Consider the following 21701-nt stretch of genomic DNA (forward strand, 5'->3'; position numbering starts at 1 on the left):
GGACTTGTTGGCTAAAACACAGCAAACTTTTGACACTAAATAATAATGTTGCGGCGCAACTGCGAGCGCGTAAACACGAGCAACTGTTATCTAACGTCGAATCATATTTTGCTTCTGCTGCCCCCCAGTGGCCAGGTAATCACTCACTGCAGCTTTAAAGAGACTTCAATTCAACACCAGCCGGAATTATCGTGTTACAGCAGATAAACTGAATGAAGTTGTGCAGCAGAAACATCTGGATACCCTGCAATAAAAGTTATAGTAGCTTTTTTTTTAAAATTTTTTTTAAATATAATTCAATTGTTTTATATGAGTTTTTACACACTGAGGATTTAAATATATTCAACCAATTTGCTTGTTAAAAAAAAACAGGCTCATAATTTAACCCCCAAAGTAAATTTAGGCTGTGCATATTAGTTGAAATAAATAAAAACAGATAACCACAATGTGATTTGATTTATTTTTCACAAATTAAAAACACGGGGGAGAGGCAAAAACAAAAACAACCTGTGGGCTTATTTGAAGCCTCCACCCGATAATGTTAAAAGATTATAGTTATATAAAAGTTACATAATAATATTGCGACATAAAAATAATGGAAACAAATAACAGAATATAGGTTACGACAAAAACAATAAAGTCAATATAAAAGCAAAAAAGATTTGCATATACACTCCGTCACTAAACTCGTATATTGCAGTTACGAAACAGAAGTTAAATGTTTTTGGGGTTTTTTTAAGCACCTTTTCGAGCATTTAACAGAGGAAGAGCTCTTTGTCAGATGGGATACTGTTCAAAACTATTCTATAATACTCTTCTACTTTGTTCCTCGTGCAACACTTTGTAAAAGACTGTTAGATTAATGTTATAAATTATAACAATGTCAGTGTCCGAGCAGCCTTAGTTCTCCAGTGACTTGACTTTTTGGATGATGTACATATATTTGGAGAAAAACAAAAACCAAATCAGCTCTCTGCTGGTTTTTCTTTGCTGGTATACGACTGGGGGACAGGAGGGGACCAGAAGGACGCGCAGGTTTTATATTTAGATAACGTGGCGGTAACGTTTCACACCGGGGTGGGACCCCCAGTTCATCACTCCGTTATTAGCGCTTTCCCTGCGGGGAAACTTCAAACCAGACTGACGCTGACAGGAGGGGGGAGGGGGGAACCAAAAAAAGAAAGAATACTTTTAACTTCCGGATGCCGTTCCTCCCCCCACCCCCTCGCGGTTCCTCCTGTCTTCCTCGGGGGATCTGGTCGGATCCAGTCTGGGAGAAGCGAACTTCTTGGTGCGAGATTAATCGGCCGATGATGGGAGTTAATGAGGCGGAGATGCGGGGGGACAAACTCACACGCGCTCCTCCGCGGCGACGATAGGTGCGCCACCTCCACCTCCACCTCCTCCACCTCCACCGCCTCCTCCACCACCGGCAGCGCCAACCGCCGCCAGTGAGCGCGAGGAGGGCAAAGACGGAGGAGCAGACGGAATAAAGAGGGGTGGAGAAGGCGGACAGCGAGCGGAGAGGGGACGGAGATACCTAAAGCAAACACACACACACACACGCGCGCGCACACGCGCACGTACGCACACACACGCGCGCGCGCACACACACACACACACACACACTTCCCCGGGTCTCGCTATGGAAACTGGGCAGAGCGCGCAGGTCGCCGACATGGGAGGCGAGCACTCAGCCGGGGTGTGCGTGACGGAGCGGGAAAGGGACCGGGACCGGGAGAAGGTCGACGTGTCCAGCCCCAGCCCGCCGGCCAAGCAGCGCTCGCTGCGGGTCGTGTACGTCCTGAACGACGGGCTGAAGTCGGTGATGGCGAGCAGCCCGGAGTCCGGAGCGCTGCAGTGCCTGCAGAGAGCCTGCGACTCGGAGAGCGCGCTGCTCACCACCGTCACCTTCGGCAGGCTGGACTTCGGAGAGACATCCGTGCTGGACAGCTTCTACGATGCAGGTGTGTGTCACTGATCAGCTGTAGAGGTGGAAAAAGAAAAGAAAAGAAAAAGTTGTTCACGTTCAAAAAGTGGTTTTAAAAAAAGTTGCACAACAGCTTGTCGAAACTTAAAAGAGCAATGTTTTTTTTTGGGGGGGGGGGAGTGGGCACAGTTGGCCTGATCTCACAGCGTTGTTATGAAATGTTCACATTCATCTCTTCTCCAATCTCCAAACTCCAACTTTTAATCGGTCACTTCTGGATTTAATTGTTTATGTTTTTTTTTTTGTCCATCTTCTCTTTTGAAGGCCCCATTTAGGTGTTTTTGTCTTGTTTTGACCAAAAGAAACTGCTTATCTGCCAACAACAGCAAAAGATGAAAAGCTTTTAGTAATTCACAGGTTTATCAAAGACAAAACCTTTCGATGGTGTGATTTTGAAATTTGGTTATTTGTGCTTTAAAGCTGCACTTTATTCAGGAAGCTACTTTTTTGTGCAGCCAGCGGGATGAAGCTTCGATTTATCCACCGAAATGTCTCGACGCTGACCGGACGGACTGGCGATACGTTTTGTGAGAATATCCACGGTTCTCCAGAGGATGAACCCAAATGACTTTGTTGACCCTTTTGGCTTTATCGTCTAGAGGGGCCGCCTGCTGTTGGACACGGTTGTTGTTGGTTTTTTTTTAGTTAAATATCTCTCTAATTGTTGGATGTGTTGGGATGAAATTTGGCACAAAGATTCATGTCCCCCTGGGGATTCATTTGAATAACTTTGGTGGACACGTAGCTTTCCATTAGTCCATCATCAGGTCAAAATTACAATACATGTTGACATTAGCATTTAGCTCCAACTGTAGCCAAGCACAGCCTTAAGCAGCACGGCTGGTTTTATATTACAGTACAAGTTCACATCCGCAATAATTCAAATAACAATCTTTATTTTCTCGGTCCCTCGGCCGTTTGCTGTTGTTTATATTTGGAAAATATTCACGACGAGCTTTTACTACTGCACAATAGGCAGAGCTTGGAGATGTGTTTCACTCCTGCTCGGCGTACGATCAGCGCTCTGCAGTAGATTGTGTGGATATAATTAGATGTAATCCACCCCTCTAGAGAAATGCGCTTCTTCGCATTTGCACGCTCGTCAAATCCTTGTTGTCCTTCCACAGACTCGTGTCGTCGTATCGTTCGGTACGCCGTGGGGCATTTACGCTCAGGGATGTTTCTTGGAATATGCAATTCAGTAAAAAAAAACAACAACAACCTCAGAGCTCCAGGGAAGGATTAAACTCACGTCTTCTGTTTTTTTTTAAAGTACAAACTGGTGGGGAGAAAGGAGGCTTCAACTGTGATCCAATGCTTTATATTTCGCGAGCTTCCAACCGAAACCTATCCCACAATTCACGGGGTCAGAGGTCACGTGTGAAGTTCAGGGATACGGCTCGAAGGCGAGTTCGGTTCACGTTTCGAACCCGCTGTAAACTGTAAAGCACGATCTCAAGAGATGTATTTCCTGCCGCCGCCGCCAGACATCGCGGTCGTGGACATGAGCGACGTGTTCCGGCAGCCCTCCCTGTTTTACCACCTGGGCGTGAGGGAGAGCTTCGACATGGCCAACAACGTCATCCTGTACCACGACACCGACCCCGACACGGCCCAGTCGCTGAAGGTACGCCCGTCCCAGAGCGACCGCCGCTGTAATCAGAGTTGGTGTTTACCATTCCTTTCCTCGCCTCCTCAGAACAAAGTGATCTACGGGGTTATTTTCAGACTCTCGTGTGTGTGTGTGTGTGTGTGTGTGTGTGTGTGTGTGTGTGTGTGTGTGTGTGTGTGTGTGTGTGTGTGTGTGTGTGTGTGTGTGTGTGTGTGTGTGTGTGTGTGTGTGTGTGTGTGTGGTACAGTCAGTTCTGCCAGCTGTTTAATGTAGTAAGAATACACTCTGTAAACATTCTTGAAACACATTCTCACATTCTCTTATTTGATCTCCTTACAGGACATGGTGGCACAGAAAAACACAGTAAGTTTGTGTGTGTGTGTGTGTGTGTGTGTGTGTGTGTGTGTGTGTGTGTGTGTGTGTGTGTGTGTGTGTGTGTGTGTGTGTGTGTGTGTGTGTGTTAACCAGTGATTTATGTGTACACACTGTCTTTTACTATATCTGGAATAACATCCTTGACATGTGCTGTTTGTGTTCTCGCGCAGAAATGCAGGAAGGAATGCATATCGACATGCTTTCCTCTGCTCGATCGCACACACACACACACACACACACACACACACACACACACACACACACACACACACACACACACACACACACACACGTGTGCTCTAGTTTTATTAGAAACTGATGTTTAATGTGTGTATGCTGTCTGTCTGTTTTTGTGTGTGTGTGTGTGTGTGTGTGTGTGTGTGTGTGTGTGTGTGTGTGTGTGTGTGTGTGTGTGTGTGTGTGTGTGTGTGTGTGTGTGTGTGTGTGTGTGTGTGTGTGTGGACTAGGCCACTCGTCTCTCAGCATTAGGTTTCCCGTGGGTTCAGTTGCCTCCAGAATACAGAGGCTCTGGATTGCGCAATAAAGTAGGTACAAGGCCTGCACCAAAGCATGCTGGGAGATCTCCTCCTCACAGACTGATAATGCTAACACACAGGTCGAGGTGAGGCTGGACAACGAACGACCTCGTCGTGGGATGTTGTGTGAATAACACATTAAACGAAAAGAGCTTTGGACATGGCGGACTCTCTGCAGCTCCCGTTTTCATCATATTTATTTCGACTTTTAGCTGCACCGTGAACACGAACACACACAAACAACCTCTTAGATGGTGCAATGGGCACATACGTTGGCACCTTTGCAACCATGAGTCTAAACCACAGACTTTATATAGACGTGTTCGTAGCTTCCAGGCCGGTGCGGAAGGGCCTTGAACTGCAATACCACCTACTGCCGCTAGAGGGTATCTCCCAAAAAAAAAAAAGGCCTCCCGTTCCGCAGACTCCCATCCAAAAAGTCTCTTCCAGATTAGCGCTCCAGCCGTCCCATCTGAAAACTAATTCTGTCAATGCCGACCCTCCTCATTAATCGCTCTCTAATCCATCCGACCTTCCTTTTTGCACCTTCGTACCAGAACCTGGCACGTGTGTTCTCCATCTGACTGTGTTGAATGATGCATCGGGAATTTAAAAAAAATAAAATAAAAAGGAAAACAGAAGCGCCTGCAGGGTTTGCAATCAAGAGTCCTGTTTTTAAATTTTAACGAGACCCGAGCTGAACCCTCCTCCTCTCTCCTTCCAGGCGTCCAGTGGTAACTACTACTTCATTCCCTACATAGTGACTCCCAACCACGAGTACATGTGCTGCGAGAGCGACGCCCAGCGCCGGGCCAGCGAGTACATGCAGCCCAGCTGGGACAACCTGCTGGGGCCGCTGTGCGACCCGCTGACCGACCGCTTCACCAGCCTGCTGAAGGACATCCACGTCACGTCCAGGTGAGACGATCACGCGCGTCTCTGGTGCGTCTTTTAAAATCTGACGGTGGTGCAGGTGCTGGTTTTATTTTCTAAAACGTTAAAAATACTCCCATTACAAGTTTTTTTGAAAATTTTACTTAAATAAAAGTATGTAAATATAAGTATTAATACTAAACTAAAACGATTACGACTTGATGTAAAAACAGTATTTTAAAGTTGTAGTTTGTTGCGGTGGAGCGAATTTATTTTTATATATTTTTTTACAAAACTGCAATTAATTATTATTTTCATTATGAACCAGTCTGCTGATTATTATCTTCATTAATTAATTGTACAGATGTGTTTTTTTTTAATTCCCCAAATTATAAGAGATTCCATCCCCATCATGGTTTCCGCTGTTTTGATTTAGTCTGTTGACACGGAAACCGCTAATTAACCTTTAAGCAATGAAATCATTACAACAATCAACATTTATATATTTATCAATAATCAACATTTCAGAAGCTGTGACCGTGACATTTTTTTTTTAAATTTTTTGTTGTTGTTGTTGAAAAATGACAATTATTAACACATTTTCTGTCAATCAACACATTGTTTTATAGTCATTAACATGTAAATGATGTTCCTCCTTCTATCAAACCCACCAATAGAAACTCCAGAAAGGTTTTTGATTCACAAGCAAAAAGTCGAGTTTCATCAGCAAAATTCTGAATTATGTGACTAAAACTAACAAAACTGTGAAAGCAGCTTATTTTTTTTATTTTTTTTGCACCGCAAATAATTTTAGTCCAATCATTTCATATATTATTACTGTCAAACTTGATTGTGCGAGAAATTGGCTCTGAAAACAGTTTTTTTTGGTGCGTTTTTTTTTTGGTGTCTCTTTCTTTCCTTCCCCTCGTCCCGCAGCGCTTCCTTTAAGGACACGCTGCTCAACGACATCAGGAAGGCCAGAGAGAAGTACCAGGGAGAGGAGCTGGCCAAGGAGCTTTCCCGCATCAAACTACGAATCGACAACACGGAGGTCCTGACGCAGGACATCGTCATGAACCTGCTGTTTTCCTACCGAGACATACAGGTACGAACGCACAAAAAAAAACACACGGAGGAACACAAGCTTCGTCGGAAACGATGCCGGCGTCAATTCCTCTTTGCAAATATTCGACGCGCGTCGTTAACAAAAAAATAAAAATGCCGTCCCCTCCCGTGTCTTTACAACCCGCCAGGACTACGACGCTATGGTGAAGCTGGTGCAGACGTTGGAGATGCTGCCGACCTGCGATCTGGCCACGCAGCCGATGATCCAGTTCCACTACGCCTTCGCCCTCAACAGGTGACCTCGTGCAGATGTTTTAAGTCTAGAGTTGAATTCGAGCGGTTCGCCTACCTTCACGCTATATTCATGAATGGATTGAACGTGTGTCGGTGCAGGAGGAACAGCCCCGGCGACAGGGAGCAGGCGCTCAGAGTGATGCTGCAGGTGTTGCAGTCCTGCGAACACCCGGCGCCCGACATGTTCTGCCTCTGCGGACGGATCTACAAGGATATTTTCCTCGACTCGGACTGCAAAGACACAAAAAACCGAGACAACGCTATACAGTGGTGAGAACACACACACACACACACACGCGCGCAAACGCGCAAATAAACGCACCTTTTTTTTTTTGCATCTAATTAATTCCCGTCCCCCCCCCGCGATGTGTATTCGTCTGCTTCCACCTGCAGGTACAGGAAGGGTTTCGAGCTGCAGCCGACTCTCTACTCCGGCATCAACCTGGCCGTCCTCCTCATCGTCGCTGGCCAGCAGTTCGAGAGCTCCATCGAGCTGAGAAAAATAGGTGACCCCCGGACGCCCCCTTTTGATTTCTCGTCCGCAGGGTTCACGAGCCGCTGGAGATACTCGAATTTGATGTTTTTAAAAGATGGCGCTAAAAACGACGTCAAATGCATGCGTTTTCAGCCACGATCGTGCTGCTGCTGCTGCGCCGGCTTCATTTGCCTTCGTTCCGTTTCGCGGTATCCGAATAACGGTGAACAGATCGGAGGCACTCGAGAGGGTGATTCGCTAAAAAGCCTTTCATCAGTCGTGGCTGTTCAATCACAGTAAAAACTCAACGCGTTTTAGCCTCTAAGGTCTTCATCAGGTACCAATAAGCTGTTTCCTTATGTGTGTGTGTTGGTCAGCAGTCACATGACCAGTACGGACCAATGAACTGTCGTTACGCGGGGTCGCAGGTCAAAGACACGCGATAGGAAACACGATGTCACGGAGTTGAAACCAAATGCAGACGATAATCAAAAATCTTAAAATCTCTTCAAACATGCATTTCAACATTAAGTGGCAAGTAACATTTAAACTCACCCAGTTGGTGGACTAACGTGTTTTAGGATCAGTTTTAAAAGCTTATTGAAGGCCGGGCAGGTTACAAAAACCTCAAACTTAGCGGCTATTTACGCGATAGAAAGAAGCTACGCTACGGTTAAAGTGTTTCACTTTCTGTCCTCCGATGATCTTATTCCTGCAGGTGTGAGGCTGAATAGTCTGCTGGGGCGCAAAGGTTCCCTGGAGAAAATGAATAACTACTGGGACGTGGGCCAGTTCTTCACCGTCAGCATGCTCGCTTACGACATCACCAAAGCCACCCAGGCTGCCGAGAAGCTCTTCAAACTGAAGCCACCCCTCTGGTAAAGACTTCGCATTTCACAATCAGTTCTCTGCCGTCGACTGCACGGAGGCGCTTACAGAAGAAAAGTCAATTCTCTGGGACTAAAGATGCGTATCTTCAGTGGCGAGAGAAGTAGCGACGGCGCTAAATTTGATGTATTAAATACTCGGATATCAATGCAAGTCTGGATTTTCTATTTCCCTCCAGGTACTTGCGGTCGGTGGTGCAGAACTTGCAGCTGATCCAGAGGTTCAAGAAGCAGGCGGTGGAACATTCGCCCCAGCGGGAGAGGCTGGACTTCTGGATGGACATCATCGTCGAGGCCACGCAGGGCACCACCAACAGACTCCGGTTTCCAGTACAAACATGAATACGCGCACGCACGCTCACGGTTGCGCACACGGAGACGTTTGTAACACGCGCGCTGACGTGTTGTTTTTTTTGTTTTTTTTTGGTTTGGTTTTGCAGGTGTTGATCCTGGAGCCGACCAAACTCTACCAGCCGTCCTACGTGTCGATCAACAACGAGGCCGAAGAGAAGAACGTTTCTATCTGGCACGTTTCTCCTGCTGAAACGGTCAGAGCGTCAACAATGTAGAGGAAAACACACATTACACACACATTAGTCGGATAAAAAAAACAAAAAAACAGCATATTCTGTATTCCTGTTCAACTTTATATAAAGATATATGTGATGTCTGTATTGAAGTCAGTATTGAGCACGGTCTTGTTTTTAAGTGACGCGGTTGTGAAACTGAAGTTATTGAACGTGATTGTCAATTGGGCACAATAGTTCGATGTAATTCGGATTTATGCATCGTGATCGTACATTATTAAACCATATCGAAATACTGAGAGTATATATTTTACACCGCTTAATCATTTTCAAAAATATAAATATTGCAATGATGGCGTTTGTTGGTTCTCGCGGGTCGATTAGACAAACACGACCTCCTCCCATCAGAGGAATGTGAATAATGTGGAAAATGGAAAACGAGTAACTTCATTTGCTTTCTTAACAGAAAGGGATCCATGAGTGGAACTTCAATGCGATGTCCATTAAAGGCATCAGGTATGAAAACGCAGGTTACAGTAGAAACAGCTGAAAATCTAATATTAACAAACAGAAAAAAAAAAAACGTCATTGGATTGCTTTCAACTTCCCACAAAGGACTGAAAAGTAATTTATGTAATAATATTTATAATAAGTGACAATGAGGTGTTGTTGTTTTTCTTCATTTTGATGTCTGATCTGCTGCTTTTTAATATAAATGACCTCAACTTTGTTTAATAACAGTTTTGAGAGTAAATTCAATTTATGTTTCATAGAGATATGAGGTAGCTCATTAAAAAAAAACAACCCAAAGAAACAGTGAACTGATTTAGTGACATTTTCTTTCCGCAGCATCAGTAAGTTTGACGAGCGCTGCTGCTTCCTCTACGTCCACGATAACTCCGACGACTTCCAGATCTACTTCTCCACCGAGGAGCAGTGCGGTCGGTGAGGACACACACCTCTAGATGTGTCTGTGTAGGTGTGTGTGCGTGTTCGTACGTGTTTGTGGTCGTACAGTTCGCACGTGCGGTTTGCGACCTTGCAGGCCCGCGAACTGGGAAAATGACGTGTCGTGTGTGTGTGTGTGTGTGTGTGTGTGTGTGTGTGTGTGTGTGTGTGTGTGTGTGTGTGTGTGTGTGTGTGTGTGTGTGTGTGTGTGTGTGTGTGTCAGGTTCTGCTCCATGGTGAAAGAGATGATCTCCGACGGCACGGGGAACGCCGTGGAGCTGGAGGGGGAAGCTGACGGAGATACGCTGGAGGTCAGTGCGTGATTGTCTGCGAGTGCATTTCCCGTGAACGCATTCTTTAGTAGCTCAACAATAACAATAAAAACAGCAACTTTTGATAAAAAAAAACAAACAAAAAACTAGTTCTCTTACTCTTGTGATCAAAACTATTGCTCTAAAACTCAATTCTGGGGCTGTTCTGTAAGGAGTTTTCTCAAAGATCATACATTTAGCAATTTCTGATCAAACCACTTCTGGTTTAAGCACAAGACCGCTTCCTGATGAAGCCCCGCCCCCACCGAGTACGAACGCAAACACTTTATTCACTACGTGTATTTGGAATTTTTTTTTTGTACGTGTTTGTGTGCTGCAGTACGAGTATGACACCAACGAGACGGAGGACAGGGTGGTGCTCGGGCGGGGCACTTACGGAGTGGTGTATGCTGGGAGAGACGTCAGCAACCAGGTCCGGATCGCCATCAAAGAAATCCCGGAAAGAGACAGCAGGTACGTTCGCAGCCTGACCTGCATTCATGGTTTTCAGTAGAGCTGAGAAAACAAACAAAAAATACATATAATTTTAAAACGCCATCGTTTGTAGACGTTTTTTTTTGTTTGTACTTGTTGTTGCAATACTGTGAGCGACCACTGGGGGAAACGCATCTACAGCTGATAGACGGCATCTGGTGCTCTGAGAAAATGCTCCGGGTGAAACTCGCGCCGTGAAAATGCAGTTCTTGGCAAAAACGCCAACATAAACCGTTATTGTTTAGGTGACAATACAGGAAGGACGTCAAAAAAACGTTTTTCAAAGTATTTTTTAAAACAAATTTAGCTCCTTTCTTTGTTGAAATAAGTTGTAGAAACTATATTTTATGAGTTTAAAAATACAATTTGTGCCATGAAATTCACATTATTATATATATTTTTTTCCCACTTTGTTATTTAAATAAAACAGAGGAAGCATTTTACAGCAGGGCAGCATATGTATGTTTAGATTTTAGGATAAATGCTAGGTGACACTGTAAATCCTGTGTTTAGAAATGGTAAACTATCGATGCAGTTATTAGCACATCAGACCAAATGAATGTCTTTTTTTTGTTGTTGTTGTTTTTTTCTTTGTGTCTGGTTTCCAGGTACTCGCAGCCCCTTCACGAAGAGATCGCCCTGCACAAGTACCTGAAGCACAGGAACATCGTTCAGTATTTGGGCTCCGTCTCTGAGAACGGATACATCAAGATCTTCATGGAGCAAGTGCCCGGAGGTACAAAAAGAGTACTGGCGCGCTCATGTTGTGTCGACGATGACCTGAAACTGTAATTCATTTTGTAGATACTCTGCTTTGAATCATGCGTTTCCTTCTTGGAAGTACAGCTTTTAAGGCCCGCGATGGACAAACAGTCTTATCTTCGGAGGTCGATGCTTTGTGACCTCCCGGTCGCCGGGCGGTCTCTCTAACCGCTTGGTCGTCTTCCCCATTTCACGATAGGTTTTGGACACTCCTTGTCTCCTTTCTCCAGGAAGCCTGTCTGCGTTGCTGAGGTCCAAATGGGGTCCTCTGAAGGAGGCGACGATCATTTTCTACACCAGACAGATCCTGGAGGGGCTGCGGTACCTGCACGAGAACCAAATCGTCCACCGGGACATCAAGGTACCAGTCGAACCCAACGCAAAACACCTTCTTTTTTTTTTTTTTTTTTACCGATGTGGTCGTCGGTTAGATGAAGTGTAACGTCACCATTGGGATGTTCTGGTGATTGGATGACGACTTTAAACAAATATAGACCTTCGGTAGACTTTTGGGACGTCTCCCAGCACAGATTCACGTCTTTTTAATGCACTCTACCTTCAGTTTTTCAGATGTCTGGTTTCTTTGCTGTAGATGATATTACAAAGCTATTTTTTTCTAATTAATCCACATTATCCACATAATCTCATGATTGTGAATACAAGTTTTTTGGACTGTCGTTTCTCATGTTACGAGGATATTGAATGACTTTAATAGAAATCATATCTAAGTCATTTTTAGGCCACCGTATGTGTGAGTAAAACGGTGTGTTTCTTCATCAGGGCGATAACGTGCTGGTGAACACCTACAGTGGCGTCTTGAAGATCTCCGACTTCGGTACCTCCAAACGGTTGGCGGGAGTCAATCCCTGCACGGAAACATTCACAGGTAACCGTTTGAATCTCCGGTTTCGCTTCGATAAATTTCTTCGATGTTCTGCGACATAGTTTAGGTTCATTGATTTTCAGCAGTTTTTAATCTACATGGACACGCCCACATCCAAAATGAGAGGCGAATACATACGAAACTTTCAACAACAAATGCTGCTATATATATATATAATATAAAAAAAACTCAAAATACCTGTAATTTGTACAAGAAACGAATGTATTTATAAGCTAGTGCCGTTTAAGGTCGTGTCAAAGTCTGAAAAAGAAAGGATGGCGGTGTCTCCAGAATTTATCCGATGTGTGACGTGAATCCTGGATCCGACTGAATTTGAGCGTTTCTCTTTCGGCGGAAATTTCCCCAAAAAATATCTTCAGGCTCAAAGGGTGAAGAGTCGAAGTCTATTGACGGCATATTTTTTTTTTAAATTGTTTAAATGAACGTAAGCAGCAAATGTTTCACAGTGGAAAGCCTTGTTCAGAAACGGCTTTCTGTTTACTAAAATGCCAGAGGGCTTTTAATTTGAAAGGGTTACAGGAAGTTTAGTATCGTGCGGTGCGATGCGGCCCGCCCGATTACATGTTCTCCGGTTAACGGCTGACGGAGAAGGAAAATGAGTCGTACGTGAACAAAAGACGGCAATTTTCGGTCCGGGGCGGCATGAAGTGGAGCCGCCGCAATGCTGACCGTCTCAGTGCTGCGAGTATGAAGTATCAAATGACCCTCAAAATGTCAAGAGCCACTATCGGCCTCTATGGAAACCCTCGGACGGAGGGGCGCTCTCGGCGACACTGCGGACGTTCACATTCATCGGCCATCTGGCCTTCTCCGGCAGCCGGCGAGTTGTGTAATTAGATTAGCTAATCAAGCAGAGGCAGAACGGTGTTTACCTTTCATTAGTGTGTGTGTGTGTGTGTGTGTGTGTGTGCGTGTGTGTGTGTGTGTGTGTGTGTGTGTGTGTGCGTGTCCTTATCTGTTTTCCGACTCCCTTTCTTTTTTTTTTACAGCTCCTGCTGTCTCTTTTTGTTTATATCAGCATTTGGGGCGAATACCAAATCTGCTCTGAATTTCTGACTACCGATAAAACACTCGGCGACACAGTAAAAGCACTCCGATCCCATGTCTTTCCCGATCCCTAAAAGTAGCTGCGGTGCGAAAAGACCAGCCGCCTTTCGCTGAATCTTTAAAACGCTTTCACCCGGTAGAAATGAGTCGTGCCGTCTGTCTCCCTGCTCGTAGGTACGCTGCAGTACATGGCTCCGGAAATCATCGACAAGGGCCCCCGAGGCTACGGGGCGCCGGCCGACATCTGGTCCCTGGGATGTACCATCATAGAAATGGCCACCGGGAAACCCCCCTTTCACGAGCTGGGGGAGCCGCAGGCCGCCATGTTCAAGGTGGGTGCTGGCCGCGAGGGACTTAAATCTTCAGTTAAAGCAGCAGCTGTTAACGATTCAGCATTTCGCCACATTCGGCATTTCGTCGCCCGAGGCGGGCTCTCATTGCCACGCCCCTTTCTGGGGGAAAACAGACATTGCGACGGAGAATCGGAGGAAGTCGAGTCCTTTCTCCAAACTTCTGCTCTAAACTAACCGGTTTAAATATCGGCGCTATGCCGAAGAGTCGCCGTGTAGTTACTTGCACCAATAACGATGTGAAAAACTCGTATCTCTGTTTTTTTCCCCCCTGTAATGTCCTAAAAAAGATCCTGATGGAAAAGCTCCACGGCACCACTCTATGGAAAGGAAGACTAAAGTGACGTCACTGAGGAATTACAAAATTGTATTTTTTTTTTTTGCTGGCAGTCAGAGTGGAGATAAAACCCCGCCGTGTCATTTTTTTTGTAATTTAAAGTCATTTTGATCCGGTGGTTTTGTGACGAAAACAGCGCGTTCTTCTTCTCCCCATGTTATTTAATGGCAGCGGGCGGACAGCTTTGTATGCGCATCGTCGCCACCTTCTGGCGGGAGTAACGCATTACAACCAGGTGCCGGTTAAAAAAAAAAAAAAAAAAACGGGAAATGAGGCTTGTTTCGAAGCTTTCTAACAGCCGGTCTCTGTAATCAGGTGGGCATGTTTAAGATCCACCCCGAGATCCCCGAGTCGCTGTCGCTGGAGGCCAAGTCCTTCATCCTGCGCTGCTTTGAGCCCGACCCTCACAAGAGAGCCATCGCCTCGGACCTGCTCAGAGACACTTTCGTCCGGCACAACACGAAGGGCAAGAAGAGCAAGATCGCCTTCAAACCATCAGGTCACACACACACACACACACACACACACACACACACACACACACACACACACACACACACACACACACACACACACACACACACACACACACACACACACACACACACACACACAAATATAATGTAAATATATAATCTACCACCTTTGTCTGGTCGTTATTGTTTAATTTCAGTGATGCCTGCGTGCTCTCGGGCGCAGTTCATTTATGGTTTGTTATCGAGGTTATTGAACCAATGTGTCTTGTTAACATACTATACTCAATCCTCAAAACTCATTTCCTTTGCTTTAATTTGATCCAATCGACAATATGAGCCTTCTTTTTTCTGATTTCAGTCACAACACCTTTGCAAATGTTTCACAATAAAAGCTTTTCTGTGAACTGAAATGCCAGAGGAGCTTTTAATTTGAAATGGATACAGGAAGTTTAGTTTTTTTTTCTTTTTTTTTGCGTAATGTAGTAAATTTAGAGAAAAATGCACAATGGGTTCAATAATAATTCATGAAATGTAAACATCGCCTCGTGTGTTGTTGTTGTTTTTTCAGACTACATCCATAACGTGTCGCTGCCGGTGCAGCTGCAGGGCGAAGCGGCCGGCAGCAGCAGCAGCGAACACGGATCCGTGAGTCCCGACTGCGACTCCAAACACGACGTCTTCTTCCAGAAGAAGAAGAGCTCCGGCTCCGAGAACCTGCTGAAACCCCCCAACTCCAACTACCTGAGGTGTGTCTGACGGCGGAGAGTTAGAAATTTGACGTCGCTTTAAAGATCCAAAACTTTTCAGTTTCACTTCAGGTGTCTCTAAAATCGTAAAAAAATAATAATAATAAAAAAAAATCTTCTCGCAGAATAATGTTCATTTAATATGGATGGTGTCATTCCCGGTGTAGAAATAAGACTCAAAACAATGTGTTCCTGCAAACTCCGCTGGTACACTTCAGATTGTGTAAAAATACCTGGATGTGTGTGTGTGTGTGTGTGTGTGTGTGTGTGTGTGTGTGTGTGTGTGTGTGTGTGTGTGTGTGTGTGTGTGTGTGTGTGTGTGTGTGTGTATTTGGGTGGCAGGTGGCCTTATTGTGCTCCCAGTGTGCTCCGCTGTGTTTTACAACACTGATCTAATGAGCTCTGATCATTTTACGAGTTTCGGCGGGCGGCTGTGCACACGCTCGGCATCCCTCGTGCACCGACGCGGCCGTGCGTGTGTGTGTGTGTGTGTGTGTGTGTGTGTGTGTGTGTGTGTGTGTGTGTGTGTGTGTGTGTGTGTGTGTGTGTGTGTGCGCGTCCCGCCGTGCTGAGTCATGCTGCCTCAGCACTTCCCTGAGCACACAGAGTCGCCAGGAGAGACTTGCATCTGTAAATAAACTGAGCGCCGCGTCACGCTGTTGTAAATCAATTGTGTACTTCCTGTCTTGTTTTATGTTGCTTGTGTGTGTGTGTGTGTGTGTGTGTGTGTGTGTGTGTGTGTGTGTGTGTGTGTGTGTGTGTGTGTGTGTGTGTGTGTGTGTGTTGCAGTGTCCCAGATGAGGGTTCGGTGTCGGAGGACCGCATCGCCCCCCCCTCGCCCGAGGACCGGGACGGCGGCCTGTTCCTGCTGAAGAAGGACAGCGAGAGACGGGCTATTCTCTACAAGGTCCTCAATGACGACCAGGAAAAGGTCATGTCCAACCTCAAAGAGAACCACATCCAGGTGTGTGTGTGTGTGTGTGTGTGTGTGTGTGTGTGTGTGTGTGTGTGTGTGTGTGTGTGTGTGTGTGTGTGTGTGTGTGTGTGTGTGTGTGTGTGTGTGTGTGTGTGTGCTGGTTTTACTCATCTTGTGGGGGCTTAGGTCTGTTTAACCAGCCACATTGTGGTCAGTCATCATACTTTGGGTTGAAGATGCTGTTTAATGGTGGTTTTATGCTCTCTAAGAAATAACTGTAAATCAATGCAGTGAAGTGATGGAGACACATTGCGGATAACTGGACTTTCCTTCATACGCTTTATGTTGTGATTACGCCACATATTACAACATATTTCTTAAATTGCATATGTAATTCATTAACAGACATAATCTCAGCGAGAACATCCCACAGAAAACTGCTGTCATTTTAAAGTAGTGACATACTGCAACCTGCATGCAAGAACAAGAGCCTTCATTGCCGTCTCTGTCTTTTGTGATACTACCAGTAGGGGGCGCAAACACTCCTTTAAAACACTCCTCCTACTATGCTATTCTGTTGCCGGGGTCTGACGGTGTCTCACATAACTCAGTCAGTCACATGACTCGAATTCACTTGACGGGCTTTACGTTTGGTTCATGTTTCCAACAGTTCGGGCTCGGAAATCTTAAATCAGCTGAAATGCGTTTCTGTGTTTCTCAGGGCAGCGAGGAGCTCCAGCTGTCCGTCGAACACATCAAGCAGATCATCTGCATCCTTCGAGACTTCATCCATTCCCCGGAGAGGCGCGTCATGGCCGCCACCATCTCCAAGCTCAAGCTGGACCTCGACTTCGACTCCACCTCCATCAACCAGATTCAGCTGGTGCTGTTCGGCTTCCAGGACTCGGTCAGCGCAAAACGCACCGACGCGTCGCGCGTACAAGCGCACATACGTGATTTACATACGCAGCCAAAAGAATTCGATTCATAAAACATCCGTTCGGGAGATCTTCCAGGCGTGAAAAGTCCTGAAAAGATCTGAATTCAGCCTTAAAAAACTTTTTTTTTTTTCTACATTTTTTTGAATATTTCTCACCTCTCGGTTAAAAGTGGAGTTGTTGATCCTTTTTCACGAGTTTCATCAGACCTAAAAAAAAAAAATAAGATGTCACATCGAATTCTGTGAGGAATTAAAAGAAAAACATCTATAAGTCTAAAAAGCTGTTGTGACGTTCTCAGGTGAACAAAGTCCTGAGGAACCATCACATCAAACCTCACTGGATGTTCGCCATGGACAACATCATCCGCCGAGCGGTGCAGGCCGCCATCACCATCCTCATCCCAGGTGGGCGTCTAACGCGGCTTTCGGCTCCCAGTTGTGGACGCGTTTGGATTTCGACTTTCGCCCTCCAAACGAGCATATTTCTACGACCTTTCAACTTTTCCCCACCTTCCAGAGCTGCAGACCCACTTCGGCCCGGCGTCGGAGTGCGAGGGAGCGGAGAAGGAAGACGAGGTGGACGAGGAGGAGGTGGAGTTCGGTCCCGTTTTGGCGCCGCACGCCGACGACCCCGGGACGGCGGCCGACTCCGGGGCGACGGCCGACCCCGCCCACTCCGCGGTCAGCACACTAAACTCCGCCCACTCGCAGGAGCATCAGCGCTCGCATCACCAGCTGGGCGCCCAGCTGGGACGGCTCAAACAGGAGACCAACAGGTGAACACACACACACACGCACACACACACACACACACACCTCCCGGAAACTTATGTTTGTGAATTACTGACTAAAAGTAAAATTAAAGCAACCTCAAGTTGTACAATAAACTCCACGCTTCAGACATTTTATCCTTTCATGACCTTTAACCCCTGAAAGCTGCAACGCTCTTCTTCTGTGTGTGTGTGTGTGTGTGTGTGTGTGTGTGTGTGTGTGTGTGTGTGTGTGTGTGCGTGCGTGTGCGCGCGCAGGCTGCTGGAGGAGCTGCTGCAGAAGGAGAAGGAGTACCAGCAGGTCCTGAAGGCCACGCTGCAGCAGAGGACACACGACCTGGAGCTGGTCCGGGTCCGACACCGACCACCAGGTAAAACACACCGACTCCCTCGTCTGTGCAGCAGGATCCGGATGTGGATGAATTCTGTTTCTCCTTTCCGTAACCTGAACACAACCGTATTCCAAACATCCAACCGGGTCTGAGCCAAAACTAAGCCGGGTATCGGCGCCAGGCCGAACCGGAACCAGAACCAGAACCAGAACCGTGACCTAACGTAACCCCAACCGCAGCAGGAGGGAGGGAGATACAGGAACAATCGCTGTAACAGGATTGTTTGAACTGTTTGAAGGGAGAACCGAACGGACTCACTTTTTATTTCATATCCACCGGAAACATTCACCGGATCCCTCCGGGATTTTTTTTTTTTTTTTGCGCCGATTTTTCACGATCGTTGCGATCGAAAATTGCTTAACTTAAAGCCTGAAGCACCGCCGTGCACATGATGATCTGATTGGATTGTGACGTGCAGGTGCCGCATACATTTGCGTAGTAATGAGGTTTAAAAACTGCCGTGAGCAAAGTTTTCTGTTGTTGTCATGGAGAAAGTAAAACCCCGGTGCTTCTTCGTTCCAGACATTTCACCTCCCTCCATCTTCCACATCCCAGCGGACCAGGAGCCAGACAAGCAGCTCACCGATTGGCTGAAGGATCAGGGGGCGGACCCCGACACCGTGGACAGGGTGGCGTAACCGTCGGCAGCTTCTCCCTCTACGTCCGACGACCTTCAGCGGTGAAACGTTGTCGTCAAACTAACCGCGTTTTCTGTTTGGTGTCGCAGTTCGTGATGGAGGAATACACGCTGACCGACGTTCTCAACGACGTTACCAAAGATGACCTCCGCTGCCTACGTCTACGGTATCTACGCTTCTTTTGTGTCCCGTCAAAATAAAAGCATCAAACTTGACGGGAAAAACAAAAATAATGATAGTCTTTAATGCGCGTTACTCTTTTTTTCTTTTTTTTTAAAATGTTTTATGAGCATTTCATCGAGAGAGTTTGCCGGCTTACAGCTACGTTGTTGCCTCCTGAACGTTTACCTTTTTTTTAATAGGTCGCTAATTTTCTGGTTGTTTCAACTCCTTTGAACTTCCTGAAATTATTAAATGTACATTTTGGAAATGTCGAATCAACCTAGTAAAGCTTCCAGAGCTGCAAAAACTCAGACAAAAAAAAAAAAAAATTCCCCAAAATTCATATAATCTGCGTCGTCGAGGGAAGAAACCACAAAACGGCAACTCGACGAGCGCGAAACAAGAATTTTCTCGCTGCAGCAAACTTCATCAATTCATTCTTTCGGCAAAAAAAAAGAAAGAGAATAAAACAAAACTAGAAGAAGCTCCCAGGAGTGTCTGGATTTAGACTTCACGCTTTATTAATCCCGCAGTGGGGAAATGTAGTCGTCACGGCGACGTAGAAACACAGTTAAGAAAAAAAAAAAAAAGGTGCACACAATAAAAAAAAAAATTACAAATGCAATAAAATTATATCGATACAAATATTTTTGTTGTTGTTGAAAAAAACAATGAACACACACACACACACACACGCACAAGCACGTCTTCCCCCACGAGTCGTAACCTCTTAACTGCCAACACAAGTCAAACCCGTCCCGTCTTTCCTTACCCTCTCAGGGGCGGAGTCCTGTGCCGGATCTGGCGGGGCATCCAGCGGCACCGAGAGCGAGAGAGGCTGACGAGCGACCGGCGCTCGGACGGCGACGACGACGCGTGACGGCGTCGTCGGACTCTCGTTTGGCAGTAAACACGCACACGCATCCACACATTACCAGCCCTGCATGGCCGACCTCTCCATCTTCTCTCTCTCTCTGCCTCCACGGTGCCTCTTCACGTCGTAGTCTCTCTCTCTCTCTGTGTTTTTTTTTTTTTTTTTTTTTATGTAGCGGGACTGACCGACTCCACGCAGACTCCAAACCCGACCAGACCAAAGCGCGTTAGTGCAGGCACTACTGTTCGTGTCTTCATGTGCATTTAAAGGCGTTCGTGCGCCACGGTGCGTTTTGTGCTCGAGACTGCCAGAAAAAACACAGAAACGGTGTGAAGTAGGAATGTTCCCCTCGGGGTGTGGAAACGCCTGCCGCACACCGAAAGGTGCCCGTAGGAGGTTTGATCCTCTCAGAGAATTGAAGTTTTTACTGTGAAACAAAACAAAACAAAAATACATATATATATATATATATTTAAAAGTCTAGAAACGTTTATTAAAACACTCGCAAGCAACAGCCACCAAAAAAAAAAAAAAAAAAAATCCATTTATAAAAACAAAAACAACATCACCTGAATGACCTCGACACCTCTGTCAAAATGGACGGACATTTTGAAGCCTTGAGATTTTTTTTTTTTTTTTTTTTAAGGTCAAAGTTCAATGAAGGAAGCAGGACACGCAGGATCATCCAGCTGAATCGCGAGCGAGCAGACTCGAGTGTTTAAGTGCACCGCGGAGATTTGCCTTACGTTAGCGTGTTTTTTTACAGATGTTCTGCAGCTGCAGAGACGCAAACTAACTGCAAACGCTGACGACCAAAGAGCAGGAACGACCGCAAGCTTGAATTTGGGTAAAAATCCGCCGAAAACTAAAGACACACGGACTGTTTGTCCGTCCCGTGACTGACCCGCCGCTGAAGACGTGACTCACCGCGAGTCATTTTTTTTAATAACTTATTTCAGCCTAAAGCCTTAAATTTTGTAAAAAAAAAAAATTAAATTAGCATGCACACACACACACACACACACACACACACACACACACACACACACACACACACACACACACACACACACACACACACACACATCACAACTGCTGGTCATCGCCGCCTTGGTCTTTGTACGCACGTTAATTTATTAGTTGTGACTATTCTCTTCTCATCTGCGTGTATCTGAATTTAATTGTTCTTTTTTTTTTTTTTATTACTATTATTATGATTATTCCAACTGTCACGTGTTGTTTTAATGTGCTTTAACAACTGCAATAAACCTGGAACGAGTGAACGTTTTGCTCTTTGACGCTCCTGACACTTTGCTGTTTTTGGCTTCGAGCCATGTGAAACAGCCGTCGGGCCGGGGAGGAGACCCGTGACCCCCCGAGGGGACACGACCAAGAACCTCAAGTTACTGCTTTTGGTTTTGACAGATTGACGATCGGTGTCATCCTCGCCCAGGTTTCGGGGCCCCCGCTCTGACATTCCTTTCACGTTTTGGCCGAAAGCCTCGCACCTACACGAAACCCGTTTACTTTCCGGCGAATGACACACTACCTGCTTTTCATTAACGCCAACGCCGCCGGATTCTGGCACGTCGGCGATTTTGAAGTGAGCACAAACTTGGTGCCGCACCGGTTCGTGAGAAGCAACCGAGCGGGGTTTTCTTTGTGGGGGGTCATGCACTTTGAATTCATCAGTTTGTCAACATGGAGCTTCGCTGTCACGCTTCGAGGCGTCTGAAGGGAAAATATTCACTGCAAATGACCTGAACTGTCGCCGGGCCACCCGTCGAGGATCTTTTTCCGGTCGTCGGTTCTCGGGTTCGTTTGGAAACTATCAAAATGACCTCAGAGCAATCAGCACTGACCGTCGCAGGTGGCGTGCTGCCGAAACTCGGCCTCTGCTGCCGTCGTTGGAACGAAGTTTCCAGACAATTATCACAGCAAAGATTGATCTCAGAGTTTTGTTGTTGTTTTTTCCCCCACCCACTAGAGTGCCCTGAGC

General features: G+C 46.1%; 1 protein-coding gene across 3 annotated transcripts; it reads left to right on the top strand.

Annotated features, from left to right (window-relative positions):
- The first annotated feature begins 1223 nt into the window (after positions 1 to 1223).
- On the top strand, positions 1224 to 20981 carry map3k15 (mitogen-activated protein kinase kinase kinase 15). 3 transcript variants are annotated; one of them, XM_069696459.1, is made up of 30 exons: positions 1224 to 1967; positions 3478 to 3617; positions 3942 to 3965; positions 4445 to 4522; positions 5238 to 5431; positions 6323 to 6491; positions 6640 to 6746; positions 6845 to 7015; positions 7139 to 7251; positions 7939 to 8098; positions 8287 to 8437; positions 8548 to 8655; positions 9101 to 9150; positions 9484 to 9579; positions 9806 to 9893; positions 10234 to 10367; positions 10997 to 11124; positions 11381 to 11511; positions 11931 to 12036; positions 13276 to 13433; positions 14104 to 14287; positions 14833 to 15010; positions 15800 to 15974; positions 16648 to 16833; positions 17166 to 17271; positions 17384 to 17642; positions 17895 to 18007; positions 18551 to 18657; positions 18756 to 18832; positions 19609 to 20981. In XM_069696459.1, the coding sequence occupies exons 1-30, from the start codon at positions 1646 to 1648 to the stop codon at positions 19706 to 19708; spliced, it is 4113 nt and encodes a 1370-aa protein (XP_069552560.1). In that variant the 5' UTR covers positions 1224 to 1645; the 3' UTR covers positions 19709 to 20981. The 3 variants fall into 3 exon arrangements, with proteins under 3 accessions (XP_069552560.1, XP_069552561.1, XP_069552562.1); XM_069696461.1 differs by having other exon boundaries at positions 1893 to 1967; positions 3264 to 3617; XM_069696460.1 differs by lacking the exon at positions 4445 to 4522.
- The last annotated feature ends 720 nt before the right edge of the window (positions 20982 to 21701 follow it).

This window comes from Brachyistius frenatus, unplaced genomic scaffold, assembly GCF_029030835.1.
Source record: "Brachyistius frenatus isolate BFR_SWC_R1_liver_20210118 unplaced genomic scaffold, ASM2903083v1 Contig_21, whole genome shotgun sequence".
In the NCBI taxonomy this organism is placed as follows: domain Eukaryota; kingdom Metazoa; phylum Chordata; class Actinopteri; family Embiotocidae; genus Brachyistius; species Brachyistius frenatus.

Coding starts and splice junctions, on each gene's coding strand:
- map3k15 (XM_069696459.1), top strand. CDS start 1,646: ATGGAAACTGGGCAGAGCGCGCAGGTCGCCGACATGGGAGGCGAGCAC. Junction 1,968..3,477: donor GGACAGCTTCTACGATGCAG/GTGTGTGTCACT, acceptor CGCCGCCGCCAG/ACATCGCGGTCGTGGACATG. Junction 6,492..6,639: donor TTTCCTACCGAGACATACAG/GTACGAACGCAC, acceptor ACAACCCGCCAG/GACTACGACGCTATGGTGAA.